Consider the following 18,314-nt stretch of genomic DNA (forward strand, 5'->3'; position numbering starts at 1 on the left):
GAGAAAAAGAAAATTAATAGCATTTTGGGTAAATCAGGTGAACTCATAATAGATCCCAGAGAATCACTGGATTGATGGAAGGAATATTTTGAAAATCTTCTCAACCTAAGAGGAAATCTTCCTGGTGACATCACAAACAGCCAAGCTCATAGGGAGGACAATGATGTTGGTGAAATTGCGCTCAAGAAAGTGGAAAGGATGGTAAATAAACTCCACTGTCATAGAGCAGCAGTAATAGATAACATTAGGCATGAAATTGTAAAATATACAGGGAAGGCAGGGATGAAATGGCTTCATAGAGTAATAAGATTACTATAGAATGTTAGTAAGATTGGACAAAATCAGTAATTGCACCTATCTGTAAGTAAGAGAAAAGGAAGGATTGCAACAACTATCAAGGTATCTCATTGAACAGTATACCAGGCAAGGCATTCACTGAAATTTGGGAAGGGAGGGTGCAATCAGTGGTTAAGAGTAAGTTAGATGAAAACCCGTGTGGTTTCAGACCACAGAGGGACTGTCAGGATCTGATTTTCAGTATGTGCCAGGTAAATGTAAAATGCTACGAGAGGAACAGACAGTTTTTATGTTTCGTAGACCTAGAGAAGACATATGACAGAGTACAGAGGCAAAAGATGTTTGCTGTTTCCTTGGTCATATTGGCAGATTGTGCTGAAAGCCTGTAGTCTAATATCTTGGAACATGAAAATGATGCGATGATTATGGTATAAACATTAGCTTTTCCAAGACTAAATCATTGTCAGTACGTTAGAAATCCAAGAGAACTGAATGTCAGATTAGGGATACAAAGGAGGAAGAGGTACAAAATTTCAAGTATTTATGATGTGTCTCCTCCCGGGATGATAGTAGAGTAAGATTGAATGAAGGTACAGCAAATCTAATAGAGTGGGCTCGCAGTTGCAAACAACGGTATTCTGTAAGAAGGAAGTCAGCTTCCGGACAAACCTATCTTTACAGTGTTTTCAGACCAGCTTTGCTTTACGGGAATGAAATCTGGGTGAACTCAGGACATCTTATTCATAAGTTAGAAGTAACAGACATGAAAGTAGTGAGAATGATTTCTGGTACAAACAGGTGGGAACAATGGTAGGAGGGTACTCAGAATGAGGAGATAAAGCATAAGCTAGGGATGAACTCGATGGATGAAGCTGTATGCATAAACCAGCTTTGGTGATGGGGTCATGTGAGGCTAATGGAGGATGATAGGCTATCTAAGAGAATAATGGACTCTGTTTTTTTTAGCTAGGGGCTTTACGTCGCACCGACACAGATAGGTCTTATGGCGACGATGGGACAGGGAAGACCTAGGAGTTGGAAGGAAGCGGCCGTGGCCTTAATTAAGGTACAGCCCCAGCATTTGCCTGGTGTGAAAATGGGAAACCATGGAAAACCATCTTCAGGGCTGCCGATAGTGGGATTCGAACCTACTATCTCCCGGATGCAAGCTCACAGCCGCACACCTCTACGCGCACGAGTGGACTCTGTTATGGAGGGTAAGAGAAGTAGGGGGAGATCAAGACAATGGTGGTTAGATTCAGTTTCTAACAATTTAAAGATTAGATGTACGGATCTAAACAAGGCCGCAGAACTAGTTACAAATAGAGGATTATGGTGGCGGATACTAAATTCACAGAGGCTTGCAGACTGAATGCTGACAGGCATAACAGTCAATAATGAAGTATGTATGTATGTGTGTGTGTGTGTATGTATGTATGTAAGTCTCTTATACTAGTACAACTATTTCACAATCTAAAAGTTCACAGTTCTCATCCTGACCCATCCATTCTTCAACAGCACCATCTGTAACATCTTCACAGCCTGGAATTTTCTTCAATAAATCACTATTTCACTATTTTCTGTCTCTTCCCTCTTTTTCTTGAAACTTGTTTCCTGAAATGTCCAGCTTATATGTTCATTTTCATTCCAAGATTCAGATATCCACCCCTTTACATCCAACATGTCTATTTTCTTTAGTTTATCACATATCACACTGTTCCTCCATGGCTAAAATTTTAAAAAATGTGTATCCCTTCATAAATACTTCCAAAATGCCCTGGTCCATTGGCTGACACACCAGTCACGTTAGGAGGGGAAAAAATAGCTCTTGTAACTTAGCCAGCAAAAATAATTTAGCGATTAAAAAAGGAAGTAAAATTAGTGTTCATGAAGTTATTGAGTTATGCGAAATGTTTGAGTTATCGGGAGTACAGTTAGCGGTATGGTGTTTTATTTTGTGGTTAGGTACATCGATAGTCAACTGGTGTACTTTTGTGCAAAGAAAGGCCATCTAGTGACCAATGCTATTGTGAAGTGGTGTATGGTAAAATGTATAATTAATTATTTGGGCCAAGTATTGGATAGATGTCTATGGATTGTAATAACTATTCCAGCAATTGCTAGAAATTAATTGGTTATTAGGAGGTGAAGGTGTGAGATAAAAATACATCTAGGATAGCTGCTCTTAGAGTTATTATTTGCATGCGACATTCCCACAAAGTATGTAATTCCTCAGAGAGAGAGAGAGAGAGAGAGAGAATATATATTTATCATGTATAAGTTTAACATCAAAATCTAGACAGTCAAAAGCGGTAGAAAATTTCATAATGTTCGTATGTTAGACTTATTGTACTATAATTTGGTATATACGAAGGGTTCTGGAAACTTACTCTAAGGTTTTATTATCCAGATACATGGAGAGACATTAGGAATGTTGGAGAAATTTCTATGTGTATTAGTAAACAGAAAACGAAAGTTCAAGTTGGATCCATTACTGGAGTACTCCATTCGACTAGCTGGTCGATCGATGTTTTGAGTGTGTTCCATTAGTGTTGTAAGAACCCTTCCAGAAATCGATCATTCTGGATTGTTGATCGCATAGTATATATATCGAGCTGTCAGTCAGTGAAGTCAGTTCTTAGTTCTTAGGACTCAGGCAAGTGATGGACTGCGAGTAACTGTTCGGCTCCGAGGCGGAGTCAGTGAATTCAAAAGAGTGCATGTTATAGTGCGCGAGTTGGTGTTGTTGATATCTGTACTTGTCAGAATCGACTTCAGGGTACTCCACTACTGAGTGTTGTAGTGTCATTTGCTACCTGTATAATTGTGTGTTGTGACTCACCGTGTAAATAAAGTAATTTATACAAGGAAGTGAACGTGTGCTCGTGTGATATTTATTTAAGTAAAATAAAATCGCATCGCAGAACGATAATCTTTACTGTCTTTTAGACCTTTTACTCATTATGATGTTCATCATCATTTGTTCCCTTGAGTGGCAAGGGGTGCTAAGTGGCTCTGCTTATCTTCATTTCATTGGGTCATTGACTAAGTCGAGTGTAGATTTACTTTCATGTCGTCTTGTAGTATATCAGCCCTTCATTGTTTAGATTGTCCCTAGGATCTTTTCTGATGATTTCTAGGTGTGTAACCTGTCTATGCAAAACATGTCCAAACCATCATAGTTGACTATCTGGTGCATTTTCTCCAGGATTTGTGCAACGTTAAATCATTTTTTAAAGTTTCCACTGGAAACACAATCCGATCTAGTGACTAGCTTAGCTGACATTCTGTCTCTTTTGTAGTTGGCCAACATTCTGTACCAGGTGACCCTGCAGTGGTAATGGTAGTAGGTGCTCTTTTCTTGATCTAGTGGCCAGGAATGGTTTGTAGAATGCAAGAGCATCATGTGAGGTGCTACACCACATTTCTGTAAATGTAGGATCACATTTATATGGAAATCTAGGTAGCAAAGTTCATTCAGTTTCCTTCTGTAGAAATATGGACCAATTACAAAAGATACTGCCCCGCATGCTGACAACCTAGTTCATATGAAACACGGCTGCTCTCATCTAGCATAGATTCACAACACAACATGCCTAACTGAGCTAGCTTGTGCATATGGTATAAGCACATTATGTGTTTGCTGCATCGTCCTGTAGCTGGCGATACCAATCCAGCTCAGAAGTGGCAGGATAATTAGAGTTGCCAGGCTTTTAAGAGAACAATGTGGGATATATCTAACCCCCACCTCTATACTATTGTTGCACTATCAAACATATCTGGCAAAAAATTTTCTGCTGGACACCTTAAAAACAGAAAATTACAAATAGTTATTCCAAAATTCTCTTGTATAGATTGCACATTTGGCTTCATAACAATTGTCATCTACAGATGGAAACAAAGAATATATCACTCCCCCATTTATGACTCCTCTCTCTCTCTCTCCTCGCCTCCCCCCCATTCTTCAAGTGATTGCTCCTTTATGTTTTTCCTCTCATTTCAATTATTTTTATTACCTTTCTGATCAATAAAGGGAAATGACCATGCAGAATGTCAACTTATACTAAAAGCAATTGCATTAACCACCAGCTAGTTCATTATTATGACAACTGAACTATATTTCCATGTCAGTGATTCTTGGCGTTGATGAACTTAACAAAAAAAACAAAAAAAAGACCTAAATTTGTGAATGACTCTAATAATAATGTTATTGGCTTCACGTCCCACTAACTACTTCTTCGGTTTTCGGAGACGCGAAGCTGCCAGAATGTTGTCCCACAGGAGTTCTTTTACATGCCAGTAAATCTACCAACACAAGGCTGACTTATTTGAGCATCTTCAAATACCACCGGACTGAGCCAGGATCAAACCTGCCAGGTTGGGGTCAGAAGGCCAGCACCTCAATGTGAATAACTCTGTTATTATAGCTTGTACGGGAACAATGTAATAGACATAAAAGGTTATTTATATAATCACTATTCTATTTGTCTTTCACAGTGATATTGAGACAAAGTTCAAAAAATGAAATTGGCACCAGGTGTAGATTGTTATCTCTCCTTTATAAGAAGAATACAATGGCACTCTCACAACTATGAAATTTGTACTTTTTAAGAAAATTATGTTTCTTTAAGTGAAGTTATTGTGCCATATTCACCATGTTGATATGCACATCAGTATTGGCATGAGGTCGAACTACAGTTAGTCCATCCTTGAGTTTTGTCATCTTCCACAGCGATACTTAGAAAACAGAATATGCAGAAGGCTGAACCTTGCACAAAATACAGGTTACAAAGCAATACAAGGATGACCATTATACATTGATTAGCCAGAACATTATGACGGCCTATCTAATAGCTGGTATGTCCACCTTTGGCATGGATAACAGCAGCGACGTGTCTCGGCATAGAAGCAATGAGGTCTTGGTAGATCGCTGCAGGGAGTTGGCACCACATTTGCACAGACAAGTCGCCTAATTCCCATAAATTCCGGGGAGGGGGCGATGAGCTCTGATGCCACGTTCAATCACATTCCAGATGGGTTTGATCGGGTTAAGATCTGGCGAGTTGGGGGCCAGCACATCAATTGCAACTCGCCACTGTGTTCCTCGAACCACTCTTTCACACTCCTGGCCTTGTGACATGGCACATTAACTTGTTGAAAAATGCCACTGCCATTGGGAAACATGATTGTCATGAAGGGGTGTACATGGTCTGCAACCAGTGTACGATACTTCTCGGCCATCATGGTACCTTGCACGAGCTCCACTGGACCCATGGATGCTATTATAAGTGATTATTTTCATTTTGACCATATTGAAAATCAATTATTAAATGTTGAACATTAATTTATTGAAACCACCTATTCAATACTGGTTAAGTCTTTATGACTATAACAATGTCATTACATTAACTTTGAGTATGGTACATGTTTCGCCTGGCATAGCAGGCATCATCAGCCATCAGCCATCATCAGACTTAACCAGTATTGAATAGGTGGTTTCAATAAATTAATGTTCAACATTTAACCCATGGATGCTGACATGAATGTTCCCCAGAGCATAATTGAGCCGCTGCCAGCTTGTCTCTGTCCCGCAGTACAGGTGTCAAGAGCTGTTCCCCTGGAAGACGACGGATTCACACCCTCCCATCAGCATGATGAAGAAAGTATCGGGATTCATCAGACCATGCAACGCTTTGCCATTGCGCCAACGTCCAGTGATGATGGTCATGTACCCATTTCAGTCGTAGTTGCCGATGTCGTGGTGTTAACATGGGCACATGTATAGGTCGTCAGCTGCGGAGGTTCATCCTTAGGAGTGTTCGGTGCATTGTGTGTTCAGACACAATTGTACTCCGCCCAGCATTAAAGTCTAATGTTAGTTCCGCCACAGTTCATCGCCTGTCCTGTTTTACCGGTCTGCCCAGCCTAAGACATCTGACATCTGTAACGAGGGGTGGCCGTCCAACCCCTCGATGTTTGGACATGGTTTCACCTTGGTTTCGCCACTTCTTAAAGACACTCGCCACAGCACTCCTCGAATACCTGACAAGTCGTGCAGTTTCCTAAATGCTCGTGCCAAGCCTCCGGGCCATCAAAATCTGCCCTTGGTCAAACTCAGATAGATTGCGCACCTCCCCTATTCTACACATGGACAGCATGCTCACTGATACTACATGCACCGTGCGTGTGTCTGACTAGCAGTAATTCCTCATCAGGCGACGCTGCTGTCGCCTGGATGGGTTTATATCGATAGTAGGTAGGAGGTCATAATGTTCTGGCTGATCAGTATGTTTGAACTATGTAACAGCTTAGTTCAGTGCATTGCGGCACAGCCAGTTGTGGTTGTTAGCTCTGTACTCGGGAGACAGGTGGGTTCGAATCCCCCGTTGACCATCCTCAAAATGACTTTCCGTGGTATCCCATTTCAACTCGAGGCAAATACCAGGATGGTGCCTTTATCAAGGGCACAGCTGCCTCTTTCCCATTTCTATCTCATACAATTACATCTACACCCACAGAAACCATCCTCACACAGCAGTACATATAGTTCACACCCAGGAGGTGTACTGGGTAAAGTAGCTACAGAACTGGTAAGCTGAAATGTCCTTGGACAAACCCAATACTAAAAGATATATGATTTTTTTTTTTTAAATGAACAGTTTAGTGAAAAATGTCTTCATTCAGAGAAGTGAAGAATCATCTGCCCCATTCTGGTGTATGCAATGATACTACCTCCATTTATAAAGAGGAATTGGTACCACCATAGTTCAGGATGTGTGGGATCTGGTTAAGAGAGTGCAGGAGAAGTTTATGGGAGCAGAGATTGTTATCCACTGGAGGGTACTTGGGGATTTAAGAGAGACTACGGAGTGGGTATGTGGGTATGAGATTTGTAGATACTAACACGTGGGTACAAGATAGGGATCTCAACTCAGATGGTTTTCACTTGAAATGCAGTGGTACGTATAAGTTAGGAGGTTTGTTTAGAATGGGTTATAGGGAGGTATATTAAGGGAAATAGGGAGGATTAGGGAGCAGTAATGAGAGTACAGAGAGCTGGAAGTCAAATAAGAATGACAAAGTTGTTAGTGTTAACCTGTAGAAGTACTGTAAGAAAAGGAATAGAAAAGAATAACCGGATGGGCACTTAGTTCACATTTTAATTGAATTTATTCTTTAGTTCATTCATATTTTTCTTTTTCTTTTTTACGTCCCTGTTGTCAACACATAATCAAGTTCAACTTGCATCATCAGCATAACTCCACCTTGTAATCAATCAAGCTATTTTAATGTGGCATTACCATCACACTGCAATATGCATATAATTTTATTCGCACAGCCACTCTTGTTGTTTTATAATTGGACAATTCGTTATTTTTAACAACAATTTAATCTGTGATTTTAACTGGATTTCATGCTTCATATCATGTTCATGCCACACCATTTTAACATTCAAGATTGACAAGACGCCATCATGCCGCATCACAGGATCCAAAGACTTTTTATTTACTTATTTCAATGTGTCCTCACCTTATTTTTAATGTTTTGTATTTGTGACTGAAGATGTCCCATAAAAGGATGAAACATGTATCATGAGTATAATCTAATGCAGTCTTTTTAATAAAAACAATTACAGTATTGTAAAGGTGGAATTATAAATTCAAATTTTCACAAGTTCATAGTGGTAGGTTAGAGAATCTGAAAAGGGAGATGGATAAACTAAAGTTAGATGTAGTTGGTATAAGTGAAATACATTGGCAGGAAGAGCAGGATTTTTGGTCAGGTGACTACAGAATTATCAACATAAAATCAAACAGGGAAAATGCAGAAGTTGGTTTAATAATGAATAAGAAAATAAGGCAGCGGGTAAGCTACTACAACCAGCATAATGCAAGGATTATTGTTGTCAAGATAGACACCAAAACAATGCCCACCACAGTAGTGCATGTCTATATGCCTACTAATTCAGCAGATGATAAAGAAATCAAAAGAATATATGAAGAGAGAGAAGATTCATTACAATATGAGAAAGGCAACGAGAATCTAATTGTGATGGGAGATTGGAATGCAGTAGTCAGTCAACGAAGAGAAAGTAATACAGTAGGAGAATTCGGATGGCGACAAAGGAATGAAAAAGGAAGTCGGCTGGTTGAATTCTGCACCGATTATAATTTAGTCCTTGCTAATACTTGGTTCAAGCACCAAAAACGATGACTGTATACGTGGAAGAGACCTGGAGACACTAGAAGGTATCAAATGGACTTCATTATGATTAGGCAGAGATTCAGAAACCAGGTGTTGAATTGCAAAACTTTCCCAGGAGCAGACATGGACTCTTGACCACAACTTGTTCACCTGAAGTTGAAGAAATTGAAGAAAGGAAGGACTGCAAGGAGATGAGATCTAGAAAAGTTGAAATAAAAGAGTGTGAGGAATTGTTTCAAGGAACATTTTGCACAAGGACTAAATGAAAAGGCTGAAGGAAACGCAATAGATAAAGGACGGACATTCGTGAAGAATGAGATCTCTAGGGCTGCTGAAGTAATGATAGGAAGAAAGGAAAGATCAATTAAGAATCAATGGATAACTCAGGAGATACTAAACCTCATTGATGAACAACAAAAGTACAAGAATGCAAAAAATGAAGAGGGCAGAAAGGAATACAGCTGATTAAAGAATGAAGTGGATAGAAAGGGCAGGACAGCTGGGGAAGAATGGCTGAAGGAGAAGTGCAGCAAGGATGCTGAAAGTTGTATGGTCCTAGGAAAGGTAGACGCTGCATACAGGAAGATCAAGGAAACCTTTGGAGAAAGGAAAACTAGGTATATGAATATTAAGAGCTCAGATGGAAAACCACTTCTAGGGAAAGAAGAAAAGGCAGAAAGATGGCAGTAACATATCCAACATTTGTATCAAGGTAAATACGTAGGTTATATGGTTCTGGAACAAGAAGAGGCTGTTGATGCTGATAAAATGGGGGACCCAGTTTTGAGGTCGGAATTTGACAGAGCTTTGAGAGACCTAAATAGGAACAACACACCTGGAATTGATGACATTCCCTCTGAATTACTGACAGCCTTAGGAGGAACCAGCATGGCGAGGTTATTCCATTTAGTGTGTAAGATGTATAAGACAGGAGAAGTGCCATTCGATTTTCAACAGAATGTTGTTATACCTATTCCCAAGAAAGCTGGTGCTGACCAGTGTGAAAACTACCGTACCATTAGTTTAGTATCTAATGCCTGCAAAATTTTAACATGTAATATTTACAGAAGAATGGAAAGACAAGTTGAAACTGAGTTGGGAGAAGATCAATTTAGCTTCAGAAGAAATACAAGAACACGTGAAGCAATCCTTAATTTACGACTGATCTTGGATGATCAAATTGAGAAGGGCAAGCCCATATACATGGCATTTGTAGATCTTGAAAAGGCATCTGATAATGTTGATTGGACCAAACTATTTGAGATTCTGAAGATGATCAGGATCAGATACTGAGAACGAAGAATTATCTACAATCTGTATAAAAATCCGTCTGCAGTGATAAGAATCAAGGGCTTTGAAAAAGAAGCAGCAATCCAGAAAGGAGTGAGCCAAGGTTGAAGTTTGTCCCCCTCCTTTTCAGTGTTTATATAGAACAGGCAGTAAAGGAAATCAAAGAGGAATTTGGGAAGGCAATCACAATCCAAGGAGAGGAAATCAAAACCCTTAGATTTGCTGATGATATTGTTACTTTATCTGAGACTGCAGAAGATCTGGAGAAATCGCTGAAAGGTATGAACAGAATCTTGGGTAAGGAGTACAAGATGAAAATTAATAAGTCCAAGACAAAAGTAATGGAGTGCAGTCGAACGAAGTCAGGTGATGCAGGAAATATAATATTAGGAAATGAAGTCTTAAAGGAAGTAGATGAATATTGTTACTTGAGTAGTAAAATAACTGACGATGGCAGAAGTAAGGACGACATAAAATGCAGATTAACACAAGCAAGGAAGGCCTTTCTTAAATAAAAAAAAGGAATTTTGCTCACTTTGAACATTGATATAGGAATTAGTGTCTTTGAAGACACTCGTCTGGAATGCGGCATTGCATGGAAGTGAAACGGATGGTAACTAGCTCAGAAAAAAAGAGAATAGAAACTTCTTCTGAAATGTGGTGTTACAGAAGAATGCTGAAGGTGAGATGGATAGATCGAATCACAAATTAAGAGACACTGGATCGAATTGGTGAAAGGAGATTGATTTGGCTAAATTTGACCAGAAGACAGATAGAATGATAGAACACATCTTAAGACATGCAGGACTTGTGCAGTTGGTTTTTGAGGGAAGTGTAGGCAGTAAGAACAGTACGGGCAGACCATGGTTTGAATATGACAAGCATATTATAGCAGATGTAGGATGCAACAGTTACATAGAAATGAAAAGGTTAGCACAGCATAGGGTTGCATGGACAGCTACATCAAACCAGTCTATGGACTGATGACTCAACAACATTTTTCAAATGGAACAATGCCTATTGACATTAACAAATTAAAACTAGAGTAAATTAGAATGTCAGTGGTGGATGTTTGTTTCTTTTGCAGTACACTGATTGCATTGTGACTTTGTCAATTGCTTTGTTATAGTTCAAGAAGTAGGATGTGGTGGAAGATGGTATTTACCCATGCTGAAACAGCTGACATGTTAATGGTGTATAGAGAATCACGGGATATAAACTCCTGGTTTTGATCCGTATTGAATTGGGATTACAATAATAACCAATTTATGATGTAATGGACCACCTTTTCAGTACTATATTATGCAATGTTTACATTACATTTCTAATCTAGGAACTAGTTTTGGCCTTGGCTGGCCATCATCAGCCTCAATACAAAACTGCACAAACACATCTAATGACAAAAACAAATGTATGGACATACACAAATGATGTAACGGTATAAAAAGCATCTGGGATGAACTATGTCAACAACATGTAAAATATATGATGAATTTAAAATAAGGCTCTAAAATCCTTAGATGCATTGCATCATGTTAAAACGTTTCATTAATGCTTCCTGTTAAAATATCTCGAAAAATGCTGAAAAGTTCCTCTCTTGGAAATTGTCAGTGGTTGAGTCAAAGACGGCACACGAAGATATGATTAAATAGCTGGCACATTCTTAGATTGCAGCTGGTGGAGATTCGCAATTCAGCGTGGTGTCCATTAAGTTAGCTTAAATAATTGATAGTAAAAAAATTAGTGAACTAAAAGGAGAGAGAGTGCTAATCAAATGGTACATGTTATATGAGACTTACCTTTCGTTGTGGCATGTGGTGCGTGGCCTACTGTTGTGTGCCTCGTACTAACGGGGAGGAGTTGAGATAGGATCGTGAGATTCAAAGGGAAACACGGAAAAGGAGAGGGCGGAACAAGAAGAGAGGAGAGAGCAAGGAAAGGGAAGGGGAGAGAGGGGAAGGGGATTAAGCAGGGCTGAAAGATATGGGAAAACAGATGGCTGCTGAGGATAGGTGCTGTGAATACTGTAGTATGAAAAATTGAATCACGACTTTTTGTTTTGACGTTTCTAAAATGTGAATTAGAAGGTCAAACAGGATATTTCGCTTTTCTGAAATATCATTAAGATTATAATTCGGGTTAAAATATCGATCTGTATGTATGAAGCAGCTTTTTAATAATGTTAAGGAGTGGATGCTGTCCCACAGCCAAAAATCCGTTGTACTTCAGGGCATTTGTATTGAGTATTGTATATTATATTTTATATTAAAGTTCCGTCCAATGTAAGAAGAATTACAACTGTTGCAATGAATCCTGTACACTCCTGATTTTGAAAAACTATTGAACTTGTTTATGGCTGTGACATTATGTAAGACTTCTGCATTTCTATTATTAGTTTTGAAAACTACTTTTACATTGTGTTTTTCAAAGATGTTGGTATCTTTGTAAATTTGTTCGTTGAATGTAAAAGTAGAAAAAGAGGAGTTGTTTTGTTTATCTTTTTTCAAAGTGGTTGAGGGGTGATATTTATATTTACTGATTATTCTTTCAATAAAGAAACTCTTGTATCTGTTAGATTTAGCAATATTACGGATAGTGTTCAACTCATTTTTGAGGTATCTTTTTGATATTGGAACATTGAAGGCTCGGTACACCATGCTACTGTATGCTGCTTGTTTGTGAATATGAGGGTGTGAAGAATCTTGATGGATTGTAGAGACTGTTTGGGTAGGTTTTCTGAAAATCGTATATCTTACATCATGGTGAATCCGAGATTGGACACAAAATTTAATTTTTTACACTTAACTATTATCAGCCACCCAGGCATAAATACACCACTCAATACTAGAAACATACCATTGTTAAATTTTCTAACGGCACGAGCGTTCACTTCTTAAAATCTGTGGATGGGCTACAATTATGAGTCTTTGATCACACTTCATTTCTGTGAAAACAGCACATCCATAGCACATTCCTTTTCAGAAATATTTCGGGTGCAAGTTTCAGGTGATTCACCCTGAATATAACCGCATACTGTAAACAACTTATTCGTGATAATATTTTAATGATAAGCAAAAATATTGCAAAAATATTCTTATATCTCACCCTCTCCTTGAATTATTGGTGTTGTCCATATATATTTCAATAAGTTTGTTGCTCTTACCTTCTGCTAATTCTATGTCTAATTCAGTAATTCTGTGTTCCAGGTGTTCCTTCAGGAGGAGTTCAAGATACTTTCTTACAAAATCAAGCTCACAACATTGTTCAAGCTCTTTCAATCTAGTCTAGGGTGAATTACATTTACTTCTGTATATAAATTTATTTACTGTAATTATAGAATGTATTTTTCAAACTGAGAACGAAGGATCGTTTTTATAATAAATCATGACGAATTGATTTAAGAAACTAAAACTATGAAACAGAGTCAGTTATTGTAAAATGAGTACAATAACTTAAGGAAAAATTCCTGGATCTTAAAAATTATATAAATACCTCTACTGTAAGTAATAGAAAAGAACAAACAAGTGCAAAGCTAATCATATACTGTATAAAAGGACGGGAACACAAAATAGGACAAACAAATGACTGATCGGTATGGAAAGAAGGAGAAAAAGGGAGAAAATCTTGTCATCTTCATACACTGGTGTCTTCAAATTGATAGGCTTTCTCCTTGTCAATCCAAGGTCTTCTACATCTATATATTCTCAGCCACTGACAAGCTTCTGGCTTCTCCAGTCCTGATATGAGAGCAGAAATTAGCTTGTTTGAGGGCTAGAAAGAAAGAGATGTGCATTTATTTCTCCCTCTTTCCACACTGACCTCCAATTGTGTTTGTCCTATTTTGTGTTCCTTTCCATGTTCCTATCTTCTATATATGACTAAACATGTCCCTTGATAGATCTTCCGCAGACAAATAAGATCCAGAAAATATGTCCTAAAAATCATTGGAGAAATTATACGAGGAGTTACATCACAAGCAAAAAAAACTGTTCTTGATAATTCCCAGACAGACATTCTGTATGCCAGATACATCCAAATATATATAATCGTAGTACAGTATTTAAAACTACTAATGCTTTTCTACAGGTTGACAGTGTGGTGCAGATGGTTAGGAGCCTTTTGTTACAGGATTTAATCCCAGCGCATTTGACTGACATTCAAGAGAGTTTAAATGCAAGGGACTTAACACCAATATATTAGCTGGAGGGATGAAAAATTTGTTTCAGATATTAAACTCTTGCTTTCACATTATTCCCTTTATTTAGGACATTCCTTCCTGTGAGCACTTAAGAGTTTTCTGGTCTCTTTTGTATGAATCAATCAATTGTGATTATCTTGTTGTGACATGTTATTTTTATTGACCAATAAAATATTGTTACATGTACAACAGTGCCTATTTTATTACTCTAATTTATTTCAGGATGACTCAGAAAATGCACACACAAATATTACATGCTACACACCACATATTAATATAAAACAAATGTAAAAAATGAAATGACTGTAAAATTACCTCTCTGATACATCAATACTTCCTTATTATGTTACAGTACAAAAATTATGTACCAATTAATAATAACAATAATAATAATCATCAAAAGCGGGGTAGCGGCCTTTCAGAAGTTGCAAGGGTGGCATTCTAGATTATTTACTGATATTGTAATCTTGTTTCAAGTTACAAATATAATTAAATCATAATAATGAATCTTACAAATTAAAAAAAAAACACAGTAAAAATATTAGAACACACATGCAAGTATGACAGATTAGAAGCCACATAAACAGGTTGGCAAACTTGACAGCTATGAAAGGGAGTGGGAAGCGGCATGGAACCCTATAAGGTAGATGGTACGTATGCATTGTGGGAAAGAAACGTAGACGATAACCACCCTCAAACTCTAAATTTAATAAACTAGCAAAACAAAGATTAAAAGGGATGAACAAAATTAAAACAAAACGTTATGGATATAAACAAACTCATTTACAAATTGAGGTAAATTTGAACTGCATCCGCAGATATGCGTTACATACGATGATAATTTCAAATTACACCTAAAAAAGGAACACAGAAGGAACTTTATATGGTTTATCAAAAGGGCTAATCCCTAGTTACTAACTTAACAGAAAAGAAAGAAATGAAAACTTAACACAGAGGCCAATTAAGTTGCTTCCATTCTAAAAACACTTCCAAAAAGGAGCATAGCTTTAACTGGTTTGAGTTAAGCTACACTGAACTACCGGAGGTAAACCTGAGGAAAAGTTATTACATGTTAGTTACAAGGTTTTCTTTTAACAAAAGGAAAAGGGAATTGCCTCCAAAAATTAAATGTATATGCTTAGCTGAAAAGTCCGAAAAACAAGAAGGAATAGTGCTTATCCCGAGGCCGGCATCCCATCATGGGTTGGATCCAGGAGTGCGACCGCTCGCAAGGGAGGTCCGAAGCGAAAAGACACAGATACAAGCTTCGCTCCCATGAAGGAGTGAGAAGCCGGAAATGGTGCAGCTACCGAAGTGACCAATCAGGCAATAGAATTTTACTCCCAACTTTCACAGTCACCAATAATAACATTTGTTATTCTGACCAGTAAGGTCTCTTCATTCTTGATGATCCACATAATTCTATTGCGTAACAGGAAGCGACTGGAAATATGCTTCTAAAAACGGCACATGTACGTACATCCTGATTCATAATTTAGATACCTGATTTTAAAACTCACAGCTACATAATACCAACAAAAATTTCACAAATGAATAATAATAAATATGTACAACCACCTTTTTTTTTTTCAGAATAGTTATTCTTCTTTAAAGTTCACAATTTCTTTTCTTCACTACTCCAAAAACAATATCTTATACATCATAAGAAAAATTTTCCAAACAATAAGTCCAATGTTCATTTCCTCAAAGGAGATATTTTATACAACATAAATTTTGAAACAACAGTCTGGTCCATGGCTAAATGGTTAGCACGCTGGCCTTTGGTCACAGGAGTCCCGGATCAGGAATTTTAACCATAATTGGTTAACTTCACTGGCACAGGGGCTGGGTGTATGTGTCATCTTCATCATAATTTCATCCTCATCAAGACGCGTAGGTCACCTACAGGCATCAACTCAAGAGACCTGCATCTGGCGAACCGAACTTGTCCTCGGACACTCCCGGCACTAAAAGCCATACGCCATTTCATTTTTTTTAAACAACAAATGAATTTTTCCGTCTTTTCCCCACAGCTGTCCCAACTCTGGCCACTGATACGGCCTTGTAATAATACTCAACATGGCTGGCTTAGCCATGTTGATACTGCTACATGGCTGAAAGCAATGGGAAACTGAAGCCATAACTAACTCCTGAGGACATGCAGCTCTCTCTGTATGAATGATGTACTGATGATGGCTTCCTCCAGTAAAATATTCTGGAGGTAAAATAGTCCCCCATTCAGATCTCCGGGTGGGGACTACAAGAGAGGGGGGCAATCATCAGGTGGATGGATACTGACATTCTGCGAGTCAGAGCATGGAATGTTAAAAGTTTGAATCGTTGTGGAATGTTAGAGAATCTGAAAAGGGAGATGGACAGACTAAAGTTAGATGTAGTTGGAACAAGCAAAGTACGTTGCCAAGAAGAGCAGGATTTTTGGTCAGGTGACTACAGAATTATCAACACAAAATCAAACGGGAAATGCAGGAGTTGATTTAATAACGAATAAGAAAATAGGGCATTGGGTAAGCTACTATGACCAGCATAATGCAAGGATTATTGTTGTTAAGATAGACACCAAACCAATGCCCACCACAATAAGTGCAGGTCTATATGCCTACTAGTTCAGCAGATGATGAAGGATTCAAAATATATGAAGAGAGAGAAGATTCAATACAATATGTGAAAGACAACGAGAATCTACTTGTGATGGGAGACTGGAATGTGGTAGTTGGCCAAGGAAGATTTTTTTTTGCTAGTGGCTTTACGTCTCACCGACACAGATAGGTCTTATGGCGACGATGGGATAGGAAAGGCCTAGAAATTATAAGGAAGTGGCCGTGGCCTTAATTAAGGTACAGCCCCAGCATTTGCCTGATGTGAAAATGGGAAACCACGGAAAACCATCTTCAGGGCTGCCGGTAGTGGGATTCGAATCCACTATCTCCCGGATGCAAGCTCACAGCCGCGCACCCCTAACCGCACGGCCAACTTGCCCGGTAGGTCAAGGAAGAGAAGCTAATACAGCAGGAGAATTCGGATTGGGACAAAGGAATGAAAGAGAAAGCCGGCTGGTTGAATTGTGCACTGATCATAATTTAGTCTTTGCTAATACTTGATTCGAACACCACAAATAATGGTTGTGTATGTGGACAAGACCTGGAGACACAGGAAGGTATGAAATAGACTTCATTATGATTAGGCAGAAATTTTGAAATAACAAATTAATTTTTCCATCTTTTAGCCACTGCTGTCCCAACTCTGGCCACAGATATGGCCTTGTAATAATACTCAACATAGCTTAGCTGTGTTGATACTGGTACACAGTGGACGGTTAATGCACGAAGTCTTCATGAATAACGACCTAAAACTGCATACCAAACTCATGGTGTACAAAGCTGTTGTCATTTCCACACTGCTGTATGGCTGTGAAACTTGGACACTCTATCGCCATGATATCAAAAAACATGAGCGCTTCCACCAACAGAAAATGAGATTCATCTTGTGCTCGTTCGCACGTCCACGACAGATTACAAAATGGCGCCGACCTAAGGTATGGGCCTAGTAATCTAAAGCAAGCATGGAATAGTCGCCTGCTATGATGTCTCAGAGGGCCATATATTTCACGGAATGGTAATGTTTTCGAGTAAGATGGACAGTGGACGGTGCACAGTATTGTTTTCAAAAAAATAGAAAAAGTTTATTATTGAAAATCTTCATCTTGAAATTTTGCACGGCATCGAGAGCGGACGCAATCACCGTAATCGTAATATTTGATTTGGAGAAGCAAAAGGACTGCGCATATAAAAGAAAGGAAAGAATACGGCGATTAAATAAGAATAAAGTATCAGTCTTCACCAAAATTCAAACGGTTAAGACGAAAATAAAAGTACTGAAGCCGATACGTAAGAAATTGCGAAGACGACGAGGAGCTACGAAATAAATTAAAATTTAAGGATAAACGACGTCAATAGTAAAATGGCAGCATATCGTAATATTACTAGCTTCGATTTTGAGATTGTCAAGAAGATGATCAAGATGATGCACTGAATTCACATGATGGACCGACCTGGGAACAATTCATCTTACCATACGACCAGGAAATGACGAGGAAGGCGACGGGTAACCATCCGACCGAGCCATGACGAAAAGAAGGCGACGGGTAACCAGATAATACTACCAGAGCGGAGGAGCGGATGACGTTCCAGATGTCTTACCCGTGACCGAACCGAAGACCCATCTACATCCAATGGGAATGGAACAGCTGGACCAGGGACAACTATGAGCGAGCTAAGTCATTCATAACATTTTATTGCATAATTTT

The 18,314-nt window shown here is 38.6% G+C and overlaps 1 protein-coding gene across 2 annotated transcripts in view; it reads left to right on the top strand.

The window, feature by feature from the left end:
• The window catches only part of LOC136858360 (platelet-activating factor acetylhydrolase), a 109,984-nt gene extending 95,805 nt beyond the window's left edge, over positions 1-14,179 (top strand). For both annotated transcript variants that reach the window (XM_067137841.2, XM_067137842.2), the window contains one exon: positions 12,999-14,179. In XM_067137841.2, the coding sequence (XP_066993942.2) occupies positions 12,999-13,075 (77 nt within the window). In that variant the 3' untranslated portion in view covers positions 13,076-14,179. The remainder of the gene's footprint in view (positions 1-12,998) is intronic.
• Positions 14,180-18,314: the final 4,135 nt, after the last annotated feature.

Source organism: Anabrus simplex, chromosome 1, assembly GCF_040414725.1.
Source record: "Anabrus simplex isolate iqAnaSimp1 chromosome 1, ASM4041472v1, whole genome shotgun sequence".
NCBI lineage: Eukaryota > Metazoa > Arthropoda > Insecta > Orthoptera > Tettigoniidae > Anabrus > Anabrus simplex.